This window comes from Drosophila mauritiana, chromosome 3R (assembly GCF_004382145.1).
Source record: "Drosophila mauritiana strain mau12 chromosome 3R, ASM438214v1, whole genome shotgun sequence".
Classification (NCBI taxonomy): Eukaryota; Metazoa; Arthropoda; class Insecta; order Diptera; family Drosophilidae; genus Drosophila; species Drosophila mauritiana.
The window spans coordinates 12,739,599-12,754,042 of record NC_046670.1 but is presented as its reverse complement, the minus strand read 5'-3'; the positions used below and the strand labels follow the sequence as shown (position 1 = coordinate 12,754,042).

The 14,444-nt window shown below is 45.1% G+C and overlaps 6 protein-coding genes across 6 annotated transcripts; all 6 read right to left on the bottom strand.

Annotated features, from left to right (window-relative positions):
• Positions 1–493: 493 nt before the first annotated feature.
• On the bottom strand, positions 494–3,187 carry LOC117143459 (serine protease gd). The gene is made up of 4 exons (XM_033308171.1): positions 2,865–3,187; positions 2,257–2,422; positions 1,357–2,065; positions 494–1,290 (listed from the first exon to the last, which is right to left on the bottom strand). The coding sequence occupies exons 1-4, from the start codon at positions 3,075–3,077 to the stop codon at positions 867–869; spliced, it is 1,512 nt and encodes a 503-aa protein (XP_033164062.1). The 5' UTR covers positions 3,078–3,187; the 3' UTR covers positions 494–866.
• A 283-nt stretch (positions 3,188–3,470) lies between these two features.
• LOC117145283 (serine protease 42) lies at positions 3,471–5,563 on the bottom strand. The gene is made up of 4 exons (XM_033310873.1): positions 5,324–5,563; positions 4,966–5,131; positions 4,140–4,908; positions 3,471–4,075 (listed from the first exon to the last, which is right to left on the bottom strand). The coding sequence occupies exons 1-4, from the start codon at positions 5,531–5,533 to the stop codon at positions 3,658–3,660; spliced, it is 1,563 nt and encodes a 520-aa protein (XP_033166764.1). The 5' UTR covers positions 5,534–5,563; the 3' UTR covers positions 3,471–3,657.
• Positions 5,564–5,843: 280 nt separating this feature from the next.
• On the bottom strand, positions 5,844–6,891 carry LOC117145284. Its single transcript, XM_033310874.1, has one exon. It carries the CDS (start codon positions 6,867–6,869, stop codon positions 5,979–5,981), a length of 891 nt encoding a protein of 296 aa, XP_033166765.1. The 5' UTR covers positions 6,870–6,891; the 3' UTR covers positions 5,844–5,978.
• A 265-nt stretch (positions 6,892–7,156) lies between these two features.
• On the bottom strand, positions 7,157–9,802 carry LOC117145368 (brain-specific serine protease 4). Its single transcript, XM_033310991.1, is given in 4 exon segments — positions 7,157–7,824; positions 8,049–8,793; positions 8,904–9,069; positions 9,719–9,802. Coding segments are annotated over 4 exon segments (1,323 nt in total). The 5' UTR covers positions 9,722–9,802; the 3' UTR covers positions 7,157–7,415.
• On the bottom strand, positions 9,409–11,098 carry LOC117145367 (serine protease gd). The gene is made up of 3 exons (XM_033310990.1): positions 10,867–11,098; positions 10,630–10,801; positions 9,409–10,538 (listed from the first exon to the last, which is right to left on the bottom strand). The coding sequence occupies exons 1-3, from the start codon at positions 11,071–11,073 to the stop codon at positions 9,595–9,597; spliced, it is 1,323 nt and encodes a 440-aa protein (XP_033166881.1). The 5' UTR covers positions 11,074–11,098; the 3' UTR covers positions 9,409–9,594.
• A 1,372-nt stretch (positions 11,099–12,470) lies between these two features.
• On the bottom strand, positions 12,471–13,563 carry LOC117143892. The gene has a single exon (XM_033308794.1). The coding sequence runs from the start codon at positions 13,457–13,459 to the stop codon at positions 12,590–12,592; it is 870 nt and encodes a 289-aa protein (XP_033164685.1). The 5' UTR covers positions 13,460–13,563; the 3' UTR covers positions 12,471–12,589.
• Between the last annotated feature and the right edge of the window lie 881 nt (positions 13,564–14,444).

Below are 14,444 nucleotides of genomic sequence, written 5' to 3'. Positions count from 1 at the left end.
AACCGTGCGAACTGAAGGCTGAACGTCGACTGTCCGGATACGCACGACTAACGGTATCAGTACGGCGGAGAACGACCAATGCCGTAGAGTATGCAACAACTTTCGAGTTCCGCCGGAGCCGCGAAGTCCATTCAACAGGATATGCCGCTCACAAGGCGGAATATGTGCGCTGCGCAGAGAGAGAGACTTGGAGCGAAAGAGCATAAGAGTTATCTGAAATGAGGGAAAGCACCTGTTGTTCCACCGACGCGTTTTCCCAGCGTTTCACTAGCGACTCCGACGCGACTTTGGCCGCCACCTCCATTTGTTCTCATTACGAGACAGGGAACAACGTTGCGATGTCATTTGGGCTGAGTGAATGCCTCAACTGCATGCAAATGGAATGCAATTGCTGGCTTTGACAAATCGCCGCTGGCAGATCTGCTGGCCGATGCAATCTTTCAATTGAGATACCCTTACATAAAGTGGGGAACACAGGTTTCTTTATTTTTTTGTACATCCGATATACTGATATTTTCTATATGGCTAATTCCGAAATTAATCAAATATAGGCATTTAAATTATTAGTCTGGGTAATTCCTTACTTTAGTGATAAAAACCTCCACAGCTCCATATAAATACCATTTAAATCAACTGTATCCCCGGCTTACACCGACGGGACCAGTACGGGACCATTACGGGACCGAGTACGGGAGCTAGTACGGGAGCTAGTACGGGACCGACTTCGTGACCGATTTCGGGACCGTCTACGGGGCTTACACTTACACCTCTTTATTTATGTGTTAGAGGTAATGCTGTCACTTTTTTTTAAAACTATATTAGCATTTATTTTGGCACTCAATTCAACTAATCTCTTGTATAACCTCTCAAAACCACATGCTACTGACAAGCCAATCGATGTGCTTTGCCACATCCGTATAGATGACAGGCAGTGTCAGATTGCATCTGTTGGTCATTCGCTGTCCGGCTGAGACGACTCCGCGCAGCATCCAGATGTCTTGCTCTTGGAGCATCAGTCCACCGCCGGAATCTCCGCTGCAGGGACCGGATGCCTGGGCATTGCTGGCGCAAATCGTGTGCGAGGTGATGAACTTGGCGTTCTCCTCGGACAGATTTCCACGACATTCCCACTGGGTGATGATGTCCGTGTCTGTCATCTTGGCCAGTCGCGTGTTTCGGTTCCCTTTTTCATCCTCACCCCAACCAGCCACATAGGACTTGTGACCCGAGGGCAGTTCGAGCAAAAAGTTCTCGTTCCACAAACAGATGGGCTTGATGTAATCGCCAATACTAGGTGTAGTTACGATTTAAAGTTAATCAATTTGACAAAACAAATTAATCCATAAATGTACTTACTCAACGTGATTAGCCAACTGGAGCAGTGCTAAATCCGCATCGGTGTATACATTGGGATTGTACTGTTCGTGGATCAATAGTCGCGCTACACCTACTGTAGCTCCCGATGAGAAAAGATCCAAGGAGTTACGCCCCAGCGAAACAATAGTCCGCTCGCCCGGCAAATTTCGACTGCCAAAGCGGAAGCAGTGGGCAGCCGAGATCACTGTTCTGGCCGAGATCAGCGTTCCGCCGCACAAAAAGTTATAGTCCCTGCCCACGTGCTCGAAAAGAGCGGCCATCCAGGGCAGCTGACCCCTCTCCACTTCAATTCCGTTGTGGATAAAGGGTGTCTGGATGACCTTTTCACGCCCACAAATTCCGCTCAGCTGACCAATTGTCTGGGGATAGGACTTGGATACTTGCGCGGGCGGATTCGACGGAAGAACTGAAGGTCTGGCTGAGATCTGGAACTCTGATTCTTGTGGCAATTGAGGTACGGATTGCGGGCGTGGTCTTGACGGCGGCTGTTGTGGACGTGGCCTCGGAGGACTCTGTTGTGGGCGGCGTCTTTGAACTGGCTCCTCCTCCTCCTCCTCATACACAGTGTAGTTTGTCTGAGGGGCCTGGGGCCATTGGTGATCAGTCCGCTGAGACGGCGGTATAGCTGCCAAAGGCACAGTAGTTCGCAGAGTTCGCGACAAAGATAGCCTTGTGCTAGGAGCTCTAACTGCAAGAGTTATGTTAATAAAAGCAAAAATCAGTTGAGTAAATTATTCAAATTTCATGCATTCATAAAACAACTTGGCATCTTTTCTGCTATTAAATTTCTTGCAATCTTGCAATCTAATTTTTTGCACGCTGGTATGACTTGTTTGAGTCTTGGATATATCATTTAAAATTTGTTTTTTTTTTACTTACAGGGCGCAGCCTCGCATGCAACTTTTCCATTCACCGTAACCTTTGTGAGTTTGGGCACCACACCCGGCGTGGGAAAGTCAATTCTGTAGTTGATGGGCTCATTGTTAGTCAAGCGATGCCTCAGCGAATCCTCATCCTCCAAGAAGTTAAGAGTGCCCGGAGTCGACTGGAACAAGAATAGAGAGTACAAATCAGTCCGCGTCACTATAGGATAATTATAAATTCCAATTCCGTCGTCACATGGGAGGGGGGATTTTTTATACCTATGTAAACCTAGCTGAACTGGCAAAACCGATGCTTTGGCAGAACAATAACAATATAAGCAGCTGAGCTGAGGCGGCTAATCTCTCGGCAAATGGCAAACCTGTTCCGCAACTTTAAGGAAAGCGGTAGAGAACCGAGCTGGTGAGCTTTGTGGTAGGGGGTTTTCCCGGACGCGACTTGTCTTATCAGCCATGCAATTCCCCTGAGAATCAACTTGACCACTGAGCTCGCCCAGATCGATCGGAAAATCGGACATCCAATCTGAGAGCGAGGTCAATGCTTGATAACACTATAGTAACCAATGACTAAACTTTATAAAAGAGTTGACAATTGGGAAAACTTACCGGGGTGTTTCTGCCGGGCTGGGAAAGTTCAACGCGCACCACGTTGTCCGTATTTGTACTATCCAGGATTAGCTGCAAATGTCCAATGAACTGATTCTCGTACTCCAGGTACCGAAATATCATCGGACACCGGATATATGGCAGGTTTTGGGCACTTATATAGCTGATTTGCAGTATGGCGATCAGGAAACCAAGCAGCTGCAGTTGGCGCATGGCGAACACAAACCCTTTCCGGAACAGTAAATATTTATGGAAAACAAATGCGAATGCAAGCGCAGAGCGCGAATTTAATCCAATCGAGAATCAGAGGTTAAACCGCACTCATTGAGAGTCGAGCGATGAATGATTGGTATAAGCTCAGCCGATTCGCATTAGTTTCCGATCTAGCTGAATAGTCCGATTCAAAACAAAGCTGCTTGGCTCTCCCAACCTGATCAGAGTTAGTGACGTGGTTATACTCTTCCGAAAAGGTTTTCGTGTACTAATACAACGTTTGACTTAGAATTATTTTTTCGGGCATAGTTAAGGGCATGAATTGGGATTTTATAAACCAAAGGGACCAAAAAAAAATGTTCATGGAAACAAAAGATACAAAATAACTTGTAGTGTATTCAAGATGCGCCGCTTTGCTTTATTTTTTCAATGATTAATGGATCCACTTAGAATTACCCATAACGCAATAGTAGGCAGTAATACATGGATCTTCCGATTACGTGATTTGAAGTACATTCATTAATGGGAATCTCTTCAAGAAGGAGACATGCTTTTCATGCTGGCAATTTTCAATTTGTGTTCAATTCCACATGTTTCGGCGAACCCATTCAATGTGTTTGGCCACATCAGTGAATACTGATGGCTTGGATAGCTCACAGGTGTTTTCCTTTTCGTTGATCACACCTCCGGAGATAACTCCCCGCAGCACCCAAACGTCCTGTTCCCGCAGCATCAATGGTCCACCGCCATCGCTGGCGCAAGGACCAGCTCCCGTTTTCTTAGCACACAGGGAGCTCGGCTGGACCAGAACATGTGGCAGCTCCAGGGCGCAGTTCGCTTCGCTGACTATATTTAGGTCAGTAACCTTGGATACTTCAGTGTTGCCGGTGCCGGTCTCATCAGGTCCCCAGCCGGCAACATAGCTCTTGAGCCCCTGCACCAATTCCATGCGATTGCTGGTGCTCCAGAGGCAAATAGGTACTATGTAGTCCGTATACCTTATCATAAGCAGTAGTTTTGTATATTTAATTTATATTAATATTATTTAATTTATAGACTCACCTCACAGGTTCGTCCAAACGGACCAGCGCCAAATCAGCCTCCGTGAACTGTTTGAATTGAAAGTTTTCGTGGATAATCAGCTGGGATACGCCGCGAAATTCTCCATCGGAGTGAATGGCCAGAGTGTTTCGTCCCAAGGAGACGGCCAGTCGAGAGGCGGGCAAATCCCTTCCAGGAGCACGAAAACAGTGGGCAGCCGACAGTACCGTGGATGTGGAGATCAGGGTTCCTCCGCAGATGAAGGCGGGTCCGTTGCTCTCCCGTCGTTCGAAAATCGCAACCAACCATGGGAGCTGACCTCGCTGAAGACTTTTTCCTTGGAAGATCAATGGAGTGGTACTAGCTCTCTCCCGACCGCAGGGAATTCCATTGGATGAAGGGTTCTGCTGGGGAACAAGATCCACAGGGTTTCTAGCCGCCTGCTGAGGGGCATTAGATCGACTAGGATTTGGTGTCGGTCGCTGTGGAATAGGACTTGGTATCTGCGGCTGAGAGGTAATACCTCTATTCGGATTGGTTTGCTGAGGGGCGGTACCCCATCCGGGATTTTGGAAGGCTGGCAGTGACTCATTAGTGCTTCCAAACAACTCTCCGTTATCCTCGAGTCTGGGTTGACTGGGTCTGGTTTCCCTGTAGTCAATCTGTGGACTTTCATCTTGCCAAGCGGGTCGAGGTCTGGTTGGCACAGGTTGGGGATTAACACCGAAAACCGATATGTAGGAGGGCGTCCAAGTGATTCGCAGCGTAATGCCGGTTCTTGGCTTAGGATCTAGAAATTATGCGTCCATAAATTGGATCTAAAATATATGGAACACTTATAACTTACATACACCGCCACTGCAAAGTTGTACGCCATTCAATTGCATGCTAATGATCTTGGGCGGTATTGTTGGAATAGGAAAATCAACACGGTATCTAATCGGCAAGCCCTGACGCAGATTTTCCTGGGTCACTTCATCATTATCCACCAGAGAAATACTGCCCACGTAGTCCTTAAAAAATGAAATATCAAAAATTAATAGAAAACATATCATTCTACCATTCTATTAGTCTTGTTTATATATTTTCGCAAAGTCAATTGTCATTGCCGAATGGGAAATAGCACAACCGCAAACAAGCAAAGTGATAACAGAAGCAACTTATTTTGAGTTGAGAATTTCCAAGTTAATAATGCTGAATCTTACTTCGAAATTGTGGTATCCCTGCTGGGAGAATTGAAGGATGAGTGTCTGGTTATTGGCCACTGGATGACGAACTTCCACCAAGCCAATGTACTGCCCTTGGTAGCCCTGGTACTGGAATCGCCCAGAGCAGCCATTCCGGGGCAACTGGCCAAGAACCAAGTTAATCAGAGAAACCAGGAGGAGAACGGTCACCAGCTGATGCGGACTCATTGCAACTGCGTATGAGCTGAGATTTCCAGTCTATTTTATAGAGAAATTAATTACTCGCACTAAAACTCAAAAGACTCACTCAATGAGCAATGATTTACCCGATCTAAGTCTCTCGATAGTCAGTGGCTCTCCCCACTTTGTGGGTAATTTAGTATTCAGTTTTTGAAGCTATATTCTCAAGCGTAAATTACACTTCCACATGCTTAGCGCTATTTTAGCTTTTCGTTAATTAAAACTATGTAAGCAGCATAAAGAAAATGAATGAGAAAGATTTAATTTTTCATTTGCTGCATCATTACCATGAAAGATATTTAAGGGATTTAATATTTATTTATTTGTTTCTAAAATAATTGGTGCGAAGGGTTCCTGCTTATGTGCTGTCTCTGCTATATGTTCGCCAGTGATTAATGAAATAATATTTGATTTAAAATGTATATATCCCGACCTATTTGGTGAATGTTTCACTCTCACGAAAATCCTCGATAATATCCTCCAGCTGTCGTTCTACTTCGACGCGCTCCTCAGTGTATTCCTTAACAGTTTTATCGACACACTGATTACTTTGCCTTTGGATGTCCTCCAACTGATTGCCTTTAGTCCGCAAGTTCAGCAGATTCTGTGGAGCATTCTGTATGCCATCGATAGCTCTTCTGACGTCCCGGCGGCATGTTCTTGGCTTGACTCTGGAACAGCCTTCAGTGACATCGATCAACTGCCCCGTTGGACTTTGCAGGCCATTTATAGAACTTTCCAAGTCCAAGTTAAACCGAATCTGATTCCAGATAAACAGACCAACACAACTGCGCAATCGAAGGCCGTAACGACTGTTTAAGTTTTCAGTGATGGAAACAGCCTCAGCAGTTCTAAGACCTTTAGTCGACTCCTGAACTCTCGAAACCTTTGCGGCAGCCCAGAACTTCCATTCCTCTTGGACATTAAGTTTTGAGACAAGTTGCTCCTCCTGGTTCTTGATGTTCGTCAGGATTTTTAGCAATGGCGATATGCTCAAACTTAAACCAGTTAGAGCTTGCAGTGATTCCTGCAGGCCTTGTCTCCTTTTCTTTTTCCGAGTATTGGGTAAATCGGATAATAATTTCGCCAGATAATTGTCAAGAAGATTCCTCAATTGCGTTATCGTTCCTTCATTCTTGTTTTGCAGGTCGTTAGTTGGATTCAGAACCGAAATACCTTTTTCGTTTAGCCTTTCTGGATCATTGGGCAGAGCTCCACCATCTCCAAATTTACTCCAGATATCAAAGGCAGTTTCTATTGCCAGAACGCGGTCATTCCAGGCAAACTGGACCACCAGGAGGATTAGAAAGCCGGTGCACTTCATCTTTTTACCAGCCCCCTAAGAGTCTTTATATCGTACTGGCCTTTTATAGCCAATTCATTGGGTACTTAAATGTGCAGCACGCTTCCCAAACATTTGCTCAGCCGATGCCAATCATTTAGCAGTCAACACGTGGGCATGTATGTTTACTTTTATGTCATATTGCTGGATACATGCAATACACATTTACCATTTATTTGTAAGATATTAGCTTAAGAAAGTTAGCGAAAAAGTCAGTTGAGTCGTTGAACCAGAACAATCAATCGGTTCTATTAATATAGTGGCTTCTGTTAAATCCTAAAATAGATGAACTTTTAATGAAGTACATTCCATCAATTAAAAAGATATTTTTTTACAAACATTTTATTGCCAGCACGTAGCAACCTAAAAATCTATACTTTTTTTCCTCATCCATCATTGCCAAAAAAAATAATGGAAAGATGGAAGGCGCAAACTCGTTTTGCCAAAAATCACCAGACAGTGAAACATCTAAATATGTTTTGGCATTAAAGTTTTTAATTTGATTGTCCACAAAGCAAATCCGGATGCTCAGCGAATGTTTTCGCTTATCCAGTTGATGTGCTTGGAAAGATCGCAGTACAGTACATACTGATTAAGCTGGCAGGTGCCGGCAGGTCCGCGTTCCCCTGCAGACACAATACCCCGGAGCAGCCATCGATCGCCCTGCTTGACCATTAGTCCACCGCCGGAATCCCCGACACAGGGTCCAGATCCATCGCGGTTTCCCGCGCACAGACTCCGCTCCGTCACCATGGTGCCCCTCCAGGTGCTGGCGCAGACCGTCGGACTGGCGATCTCCGCCTCCACCACGCGTGGATACTGCGTCCTGGAGCTGTCCTTCTCATCTCTCCCCCAACCCGCTATAAAGCCAGTGGTGGACACCGTTCTGCTTGCCTCCACCGACCACATGCAAATGGGCGCGATAATGTCGTTAAACCTGAAAGAAAACATGATAGTCCTTAAAATATGAACTTTATAAGAGAGATTTCGTATTGTATCGCAGGTTATGAGTAATAAATTATCACCTTCTGTAAAATGCACATATTGTGATAGAGTAAATATAATATTTGAACGGGAATGCCCATTGTAAAAAGATACATATTATACCTTTTGTATCTTTTTGTGAAAAATTAAATTACTAATAATTATTTAAATACTCACGTCACAGGCCGCTCAATGGTGATCAAAGCGATATCCGCATCCGAATACGACCGCGTATTGAACTCCGGATGCCAAAGCAATCGCATTACATTGCGCATCTCGGCCCCATCCTCTCCGTAGTCATCCAGATCATAGCGTCATTTATACACACAGTGGGCGGCACTAATTACAATACTGGACGAGATCAGGGATCCTCCGCACTTAAAGGCCAGAGCTCGAACCTCCTTGTGATAGACGGCCGATAGCCAGGGATACTGTCCTCGAGGGAATTCGTTTCCACGTACAATAAACGGACTTATGCTGCCCTCTCGACCGCATACTACTGATGATATTTGGGATCGCGGATCAAAGCGTTGAGGTGGTGGAGTAGCTGGAGGAACGGTTACAACTGGTGATCGAGTTAGAAGTGGTGGTGGTGGTGGTGGTGCGGGGGTGCTAGTAATAGTGGGCACAGGTGGCGGAAAAGCGATTGGAACACTGGGTACTGGTTGATTCCAGAAAATCTCAGTTGGAGTGGGTGCTGGAGTTACCACTGCTGGGCTTCTGTTGGACACAGTCGTCCAGGGCTGTGTAAAACCACGCCAGATATCATTGCCACGGGATGAGGTAGGATAGAATACTGTCTGCGCATTCACATCGAAGCCATCTCGGGTGAAGGGATTGAATACGGAGGAAGGGAACGAAGCCAGCGAACCACTGATCTCGAGCTCGTAGAAGCGATTAAAGAAGCTGTTGGGCGGTCTGTCTGGAACAGGACTCAAAAGAATTCAGCAAGAAATATGCACATTAACTATGAGGGACTTCAGAATTCTATAAGACAAAACCTATTCCTAGAACCTGACACAAGCTACTCACATTCGCTGGCCGAGCACAAGATCTGTTCGTTGTAGGAGAGACGCGTTACTTTTGGCAATCCGTTGCTTGAATTTGGTCTGACGGCTATCCGAAATTTGGCCGATCCTGTAAGCTGTCGTACCGCATTCTCATCCGGATACGGGATCAGGGCACCCACGGCAGAGGCCTACGAAATGCGAGGGGACAAAGTGAAAGTGCTAATCGATAAAGTGCTAATAATACTAAAGAAATAGAAAATGATATTTATCTTTACTGATAAGAAGACATTTCAGCCAGTGAGTTAAAAGTCTGCTGCTGCTCATAACTGTTTTTCTTGCTCTTGAGTCAAAAGTATTATTAACAAGAGATCTGACATAAAGCCTTATTTGTTCATAGTTGTTGTTATTATTACTCTCTGATGAGCTCTCACTTGATTAAATGGAATTCCAAAAGCACTAATAATCTATTCCTCTCTTTGAAAAATTTGTAATCAATGATTGCAAACATATGCACTTTAAGTCATAGGTTTAAGGCAAGGGTTTTTATTTTAACGCTAAGTATATACATAATAGATCGATGACACCAATGCATGCTTGGGAAATCCACCGGCTTGGAAAAGGTAATCTATTATACAACTTAAAGATTTATTGAGAATTTTGTACATCAATTTCCGCGTTTTCCTGTATTGTCACATTATAATCCATTCACCGCCTCACATGACCATATTTTGACGTACCCAGTCAATGTGCCTTGCAACATCGCAATAGATAACATACTTGCTAAGGTCGCAAATCTCTCCCTGGCGAGGCGATAAGGAGACCACACCCCGAACGTACCATCGATTGTTACGCAGGACGATCAGAGCAGATCCCGAGTCTCCGAAGCAGGGACCGTGTGATTCTGAATTGCCGGCACAGACGGTGCGCCGCGTGATGAAGTCCTCCGCCCGCTTCATCTCCTTGAGACACTGATCCCGGGGCACCAATCGAACACTCACTGTCTTGGGAAACCGCGTCTTCTGGGCACTCCTGTCGTAGCCCCAACCGGCCACTGCTCCAGTATCGCCCTCATTCGCTGGCAAGCCCATATTGGAGCCCCATAGGCAGAGGGGTCGAATGTACTTGGTGTACACCATCGGATAGGTCAGCACCAGCAGGCCCACGTCGACATCAGGAATTGGATTGCCCTCGTAGGCGGACGGAGTCAGAACGCTGGTCACGCTAACCAGGGAGGCTCCATTCTCAGGATTCTCGTTGCGATCATGCCTGCCCAAATAGACCCACAGCTGGCTGGCGCTCTTTCCATAAATGCAGTGAGCTGCCGTGATCACAGTCCGCTTGGAGATAACCGACACCACGCATTTATATGTAGCTGTGGCAGCACCTTCGTAAAGGGCCGCGAGCCAGGGATACTGACCCCGGGTCACCAGGTCGCCTCCGATTTGAAGAGGCGAAAAGCCCTCCACGCCGCATTCCTCAAAGTCCGAATCTATTTTGGGCATGATTGGAGGTAGGTAAGGGTTAGGGTCACTGCTCGGTGTTCTCGGCGGCGGACGCCGCCACTGGTTCACTATTTCTCTTGGTGCTGACTTTTGACTAATTGTCGCTCCGGTGGACATGGACTGGCGTCGGGTCATTGTGCTCGAAGGGGCTCCATCTGCACAAAGTAACAAAATATATATGAGATAAAAATACTTATTTCAAAGTAATTCAATTAAAGATATTCTATCTAGTTTAATATTACTCACACTCCTCATTTTGACACAGAACCTCGTCGTTGAATTCCGCCCGGACAAGTTTGGGCAGCTCGTTTCCAAAATCCGTGAAGCGCACAAACACCTCGCCACGTTCTCCACTGTGTATCTTTTCAAATGACCTTTCCTTATTGGGATACGGAAGGAGGGAGCCCACAGTGTTTGCCTGCATGGGGGGGGGATATCAGAATGTAATAGTTGAAATATATTATATATTCGTTGGGACTTTACCTGTTCAGTTCCGTGAGCAGTGAAGACCACCTCCCATGATAGGCTGTTCACACCAGCACGTGGCGCCGTGAAGACGCCAATGTAGCTTCCACTGGCCTCCTTGTAGTAGGAGAAATACCTCTCACAATTATGCTGCGGCACCTGCAACGCCGACCCGAGATTCAGATTGAGACAAAGGCCCAGCAAGGTCAGCCACAAGATTGTCATTGCGACGGTAACAACCAATGCTGAATGGAACTGAACGAGAACTGGGATCGAAATCGGAATCCACAAGCGAATATCGATGCACTCCCGCTCTATGGAACAGCTGATCTCTCGCCAGATTGCGGAGCACCGCCATTGAGTGATCACTGGTTTTTCCCGACGATGCCAAGTCTTTGGCTAAGCACTATTTTTAATCATTCAACTAACTAACAGCTATTTAAGAACCCGGTTCTCCACGGAACTATTCAGCAGGGGAGCTACAGTTGAGAGAAAAATCCCCATCTAAGTAAACATGGGACTTGTTTTACAAACCCACTGTATATATATGCTCGTAGCTAACTCAAGAAATATTCTCTTCTCTTTTTCTGATCTTGCTCAATGTTTATAGTAAAAAACTGTTTAGTATCAATCGAGTATTGGTGTAAAACACAACTTAGTTTATACCTGACAATTATTTAAAATTTAAACGGCTATCATTTGGTGAAAAGAAGCTTTCAAGCTAGGTGTATTCTTTATTTTATCTTTTTTGTTTAAGCAATTTGTTTTTGATGGTCGGAAAAAGCCCCAAGTAAACATTTACGAACTGATAAGAAAAGTATTACTTTTTTTGGTTAATTTGTTCAGTGCTCTAAAGACTTTTTAAATTTTCGAGATCTGTGGTTTCTTCTCTTATAAATCGCTTAAGTTTTGCTCAAAGCTATTATCAGGCGTGGCAAGGTGGCTTATGTGAATTTCTATTGAAAATTATGTTTGTGGGACGACGTTTATAGCGACAACGCATTTGGCCAAAAAAACTTTTTCCAACAAAACAAAACGGAAGCCCGTGGAGAATGAGGGGAAGTGCTCCTAACTTCACGACACCCGCAACTCAATTTTGCTGCATTGTGGCCGCCGGTTCTCCAATTTGCCCCAACTGCCTGCCGGCAACTTTTATAATCAGTTTCAAGTTTGTTAAGCTTTGTAATAATTTGTTGAGATTTGGCGCGAAATTTTTCGATTTCTTTTCTTTTTTTCGCAAACAAACTTGTTGTGAATTGTGCCGTGGGCTCAAGTCTGCCAACTTAGCGGAGGCACTTTGACAACACATCGGAAAATGGTGGCGTCAATAATCGGGTGGCAAGTGGCAGGTAACAGTGCGTCTGACTGCACTCGAAGGCAGCTCCAATTGGGCGGCCTAATTGGAGCGGTTCCTGGTCGGGCGCCACTTCAACATGATGGCTTGGACGGCCGGGCAGAGCAAATCAAGTCGAATCAAATAAGGCGACGTGAATGAGTATTAAACTGGGCTAAACTTACTGAAGAAGTTACTAAGTTATTAGGAAATATTTTTGTCTCTGGGCTAAAACAGATGTTATGATGTTTAAATTCAATTTATTGTATTTAATATATATAATCTTGCATAAACTTGAGATTTTTTTTAAATTTAGTAATTTTTTTAAAAACAATAATTACTTATTTATAGCAACTTTAGTTGGCATTTGCTAATATTTGCCGATGGAAATAACTGAAAGAATCTGTTCTATGCCCGGCGGATTATCTTATAGGTATCGCAGGTGCAGATGCCGCGGAACCGACTAAATACGAAGACAAATGGCTCCCCGCAGGACTTGAGGAGCTGATTTTTCTGTGCGTGCACAAAAGCTGTGCGAAGGGAGCACTGAACCTCATCGTTCCATGAGTTATCAGCCGATTCTTCCACCAAATAAGTGTGGAAAACATTGAGCACCTGGAGCGATCGTTCCATGCGCGGTGTGCGAGGCAATGCCAGTAACTGGATATATGGACGAAACTTTATCCAGCGCTGGCAATCCTTGATGTCCACGTCAGTGCCCAGATCGATAATCATTAGCTTGCAGTCATGATCATGAATGGCCCTCAGGATGTCCAGCTCCATGGGTCCCTTGAAGCACTTCTGCAGCTCCTCCGTGATGGTGAAGCCCAGTTCGTGACTAGGAGTTTGCATGGTCCAAGGATAGCGTCGATTGGCAAAGTCGTACGCCAACTTCTGGCGGCGCTCCTGCTCCATCCTCAGTTTGTCAACCACCTCATCTATGGGTTTTATGTCCCGGGATCCGCGGAGCAGAAAGTCCACCTGGTTCGACGCCGTTCGCTCCTCCACCTCCTGGTTTAAGGCATTCTCAGCATCCTCGTTCTCGATCTCCTCCCTTTCGGCTCCTTTGCAGCAGCGCAGCTCATGTGGCGGCATGTAGAAAGGAAAGCCCACCTGGGAAAGGTAGATATGCCAATCCAGTCGATTGAAGGGCTCCCGGGGCACAAAGAATTCGTCCGGCTTTGTCTCGATGCGACAGACATTCTCGTCCAGGATCAATGGCCATAGCACGTCGAAGAAGGGGCTACCCAGCGTTCGTTTGTCTTCGGAGGTATTCATTTTGGGTACTTGGAATTTCTATTCATGTAATTTGGCCTGGCTAGCAAATGTGTGTTTGTGGGAGAATTTCCGTTGCCTCGCTATCAAATGCTTAATAGGGTGACACAAATCTGCCAGCATCTACATCAAAATACACCTAGAAATATTTGGATTACTTAATTTAAACCAAGAACTCAATATACATTATTTTAACAAATTTTTACATGTTTACAGAGCTTCTAGCTTTGTAGTTGAAAATAAGATTTAAAATTTATAATTTATATATATATACATATATATATTTATATTTTCAAAAAATTTCCAGCTGTGAAAGCACCGTCCTAATAACAATGCCCCTTCCACATTTTTCTACACCTAAACTTGTTTGTTGGCATTTGTTGCCAAATTTATGCGCACTCACAGGCAATAACGGTAAGTAAGTATTCTCATCGGGAATCGGCAACAACAATTTGCGTAAATTTTACGACATTCCATGCCGTATATTCACGGTAGCCGACGATCGCCATTATTTTATGAGCTGAAACAGTGAGGTGAAACAGGATTTTATGAGGGAGTGCAGGCGCAACAAGATGGCCGCGATTTTCATTATGCCCCAGTTCCAACATACATACATATATATTAGTTTTAGGGGGCGTGGCAGATCCGAGGGGCAATGGCTGTGACAACGGTGACGAGTTTTCGGGCTCATTAGCTTTTATGGCTGTGCTTTTATTGCTCGCGGCGTGGCAGCTTTAATTTCGAACACAAAGTGTTGCCTATCGCAGGGCGCTCGGGCTTTTTGGTTTTTGGTCCTCCGCATGTGAGCAATAAATTTTCATAAATCAATTGTGCGTGCCACGTTGAACACAATCGGAGGCATCTAACAAAAATCCAATCCACAAAAGGTTTGAATTTAGATTTATGTCGGTGCAGCGAAAACCGAGTGACGAATGCCTATTTTACGCTTCGATGTTTGAAGTTCGAACACTTATTGTTTTAATATTCA

What these genes read in the sequence shown, in the direction of transcription:
- LOC117143892 (XM_033308794.1), bottom strand. Translation starts at nt 13,459, where the DNA reads ATGAATACCTCCGAAGACAAACGAACGCTGGGTAGCCCCTTCTTCGAC.
- LOC117143459 (XM_033308171.1), bottom strand. Translation starts at nt 3,077, where the DNA reads ATGCGCCAACTGCAGCTGCTTGGTTTCCTGATCGCCATACTGCAAATC. An exon ending in AGCCCGGCAGAAACACCCCG is followed by an intron (nt 2,423 to 2,864) that starts GTAAGTTTTCCC and finishes TTCTTGTTCCAG; the next exon opens with TCGACTCCGGGCACTCTTAA. An exon ending in TGCATGCGAGGCTGCGCCCT is followed by an intron (nt 2,066 to 2,256) that starts GTAAGTAAAAAA and finishes TAACTCTTGCAG; the next exon opens with TTAGAGCTCCTAGCACAAGG.
- LOC117145283 (XM_033310873.1), bottom strand. Translation starts at nt 5,533, where the DNA reads ATGAGTCCGCATCAGCTGGTGACCGTTCTCCTCCTGGTTTCTCTGATT. An exon ending in AGGGATACCACAATTTCGAA is followed by an intron (nt 5,132 to 5,323) that starts GTAAGATTCAGC and finishes TCATTTTTTAAG; the next exon opens with GACTACGTGGGCAGTATTTC. An exon ending in CGTTTGGACGAACCTGTGAG is followed by an intron (nt 4,076 to 4,139) that starts GTGAGTCTATAA and finishes GCTTATGATAAG; the next exon opens with GTATACGGACTACATAGTAC.
- LOC117145367 (XM_033310990.1), bottom strand. Translation starts at nt 11,073, where the DNA reads ATGACAATCTTGTGGCTGACCTTGCTGGGCCTTTGTCTCAATCTGAAT. An exon ending in CTGCTCACGGAACTGAACAG is followed by an intron (nt 10,802 to 10,866) that starts GTAAAGTCCCAA and finishes CCCCCCATGCAG; the next exon opens with GCAAACACTGTGGGCTCCCT. An exon ending in TCTGTGTCAAAATGAGGAGT is followed by an intron (nt 10,539 to 10,629) that starts GTGAGTAATATT and finishes TACTTTGTGCAG; the next exon opens with ATGGAGCCCCTTCGAGCACA.
- LOC117145284 (XM_033310874.1), bottom strand. Translation starts at nt 6,869, where the DNA reads ATGAAGTGCACCGGCTTTCTAATCCTCCTGGTGGTCCAGTTTGCCTGG.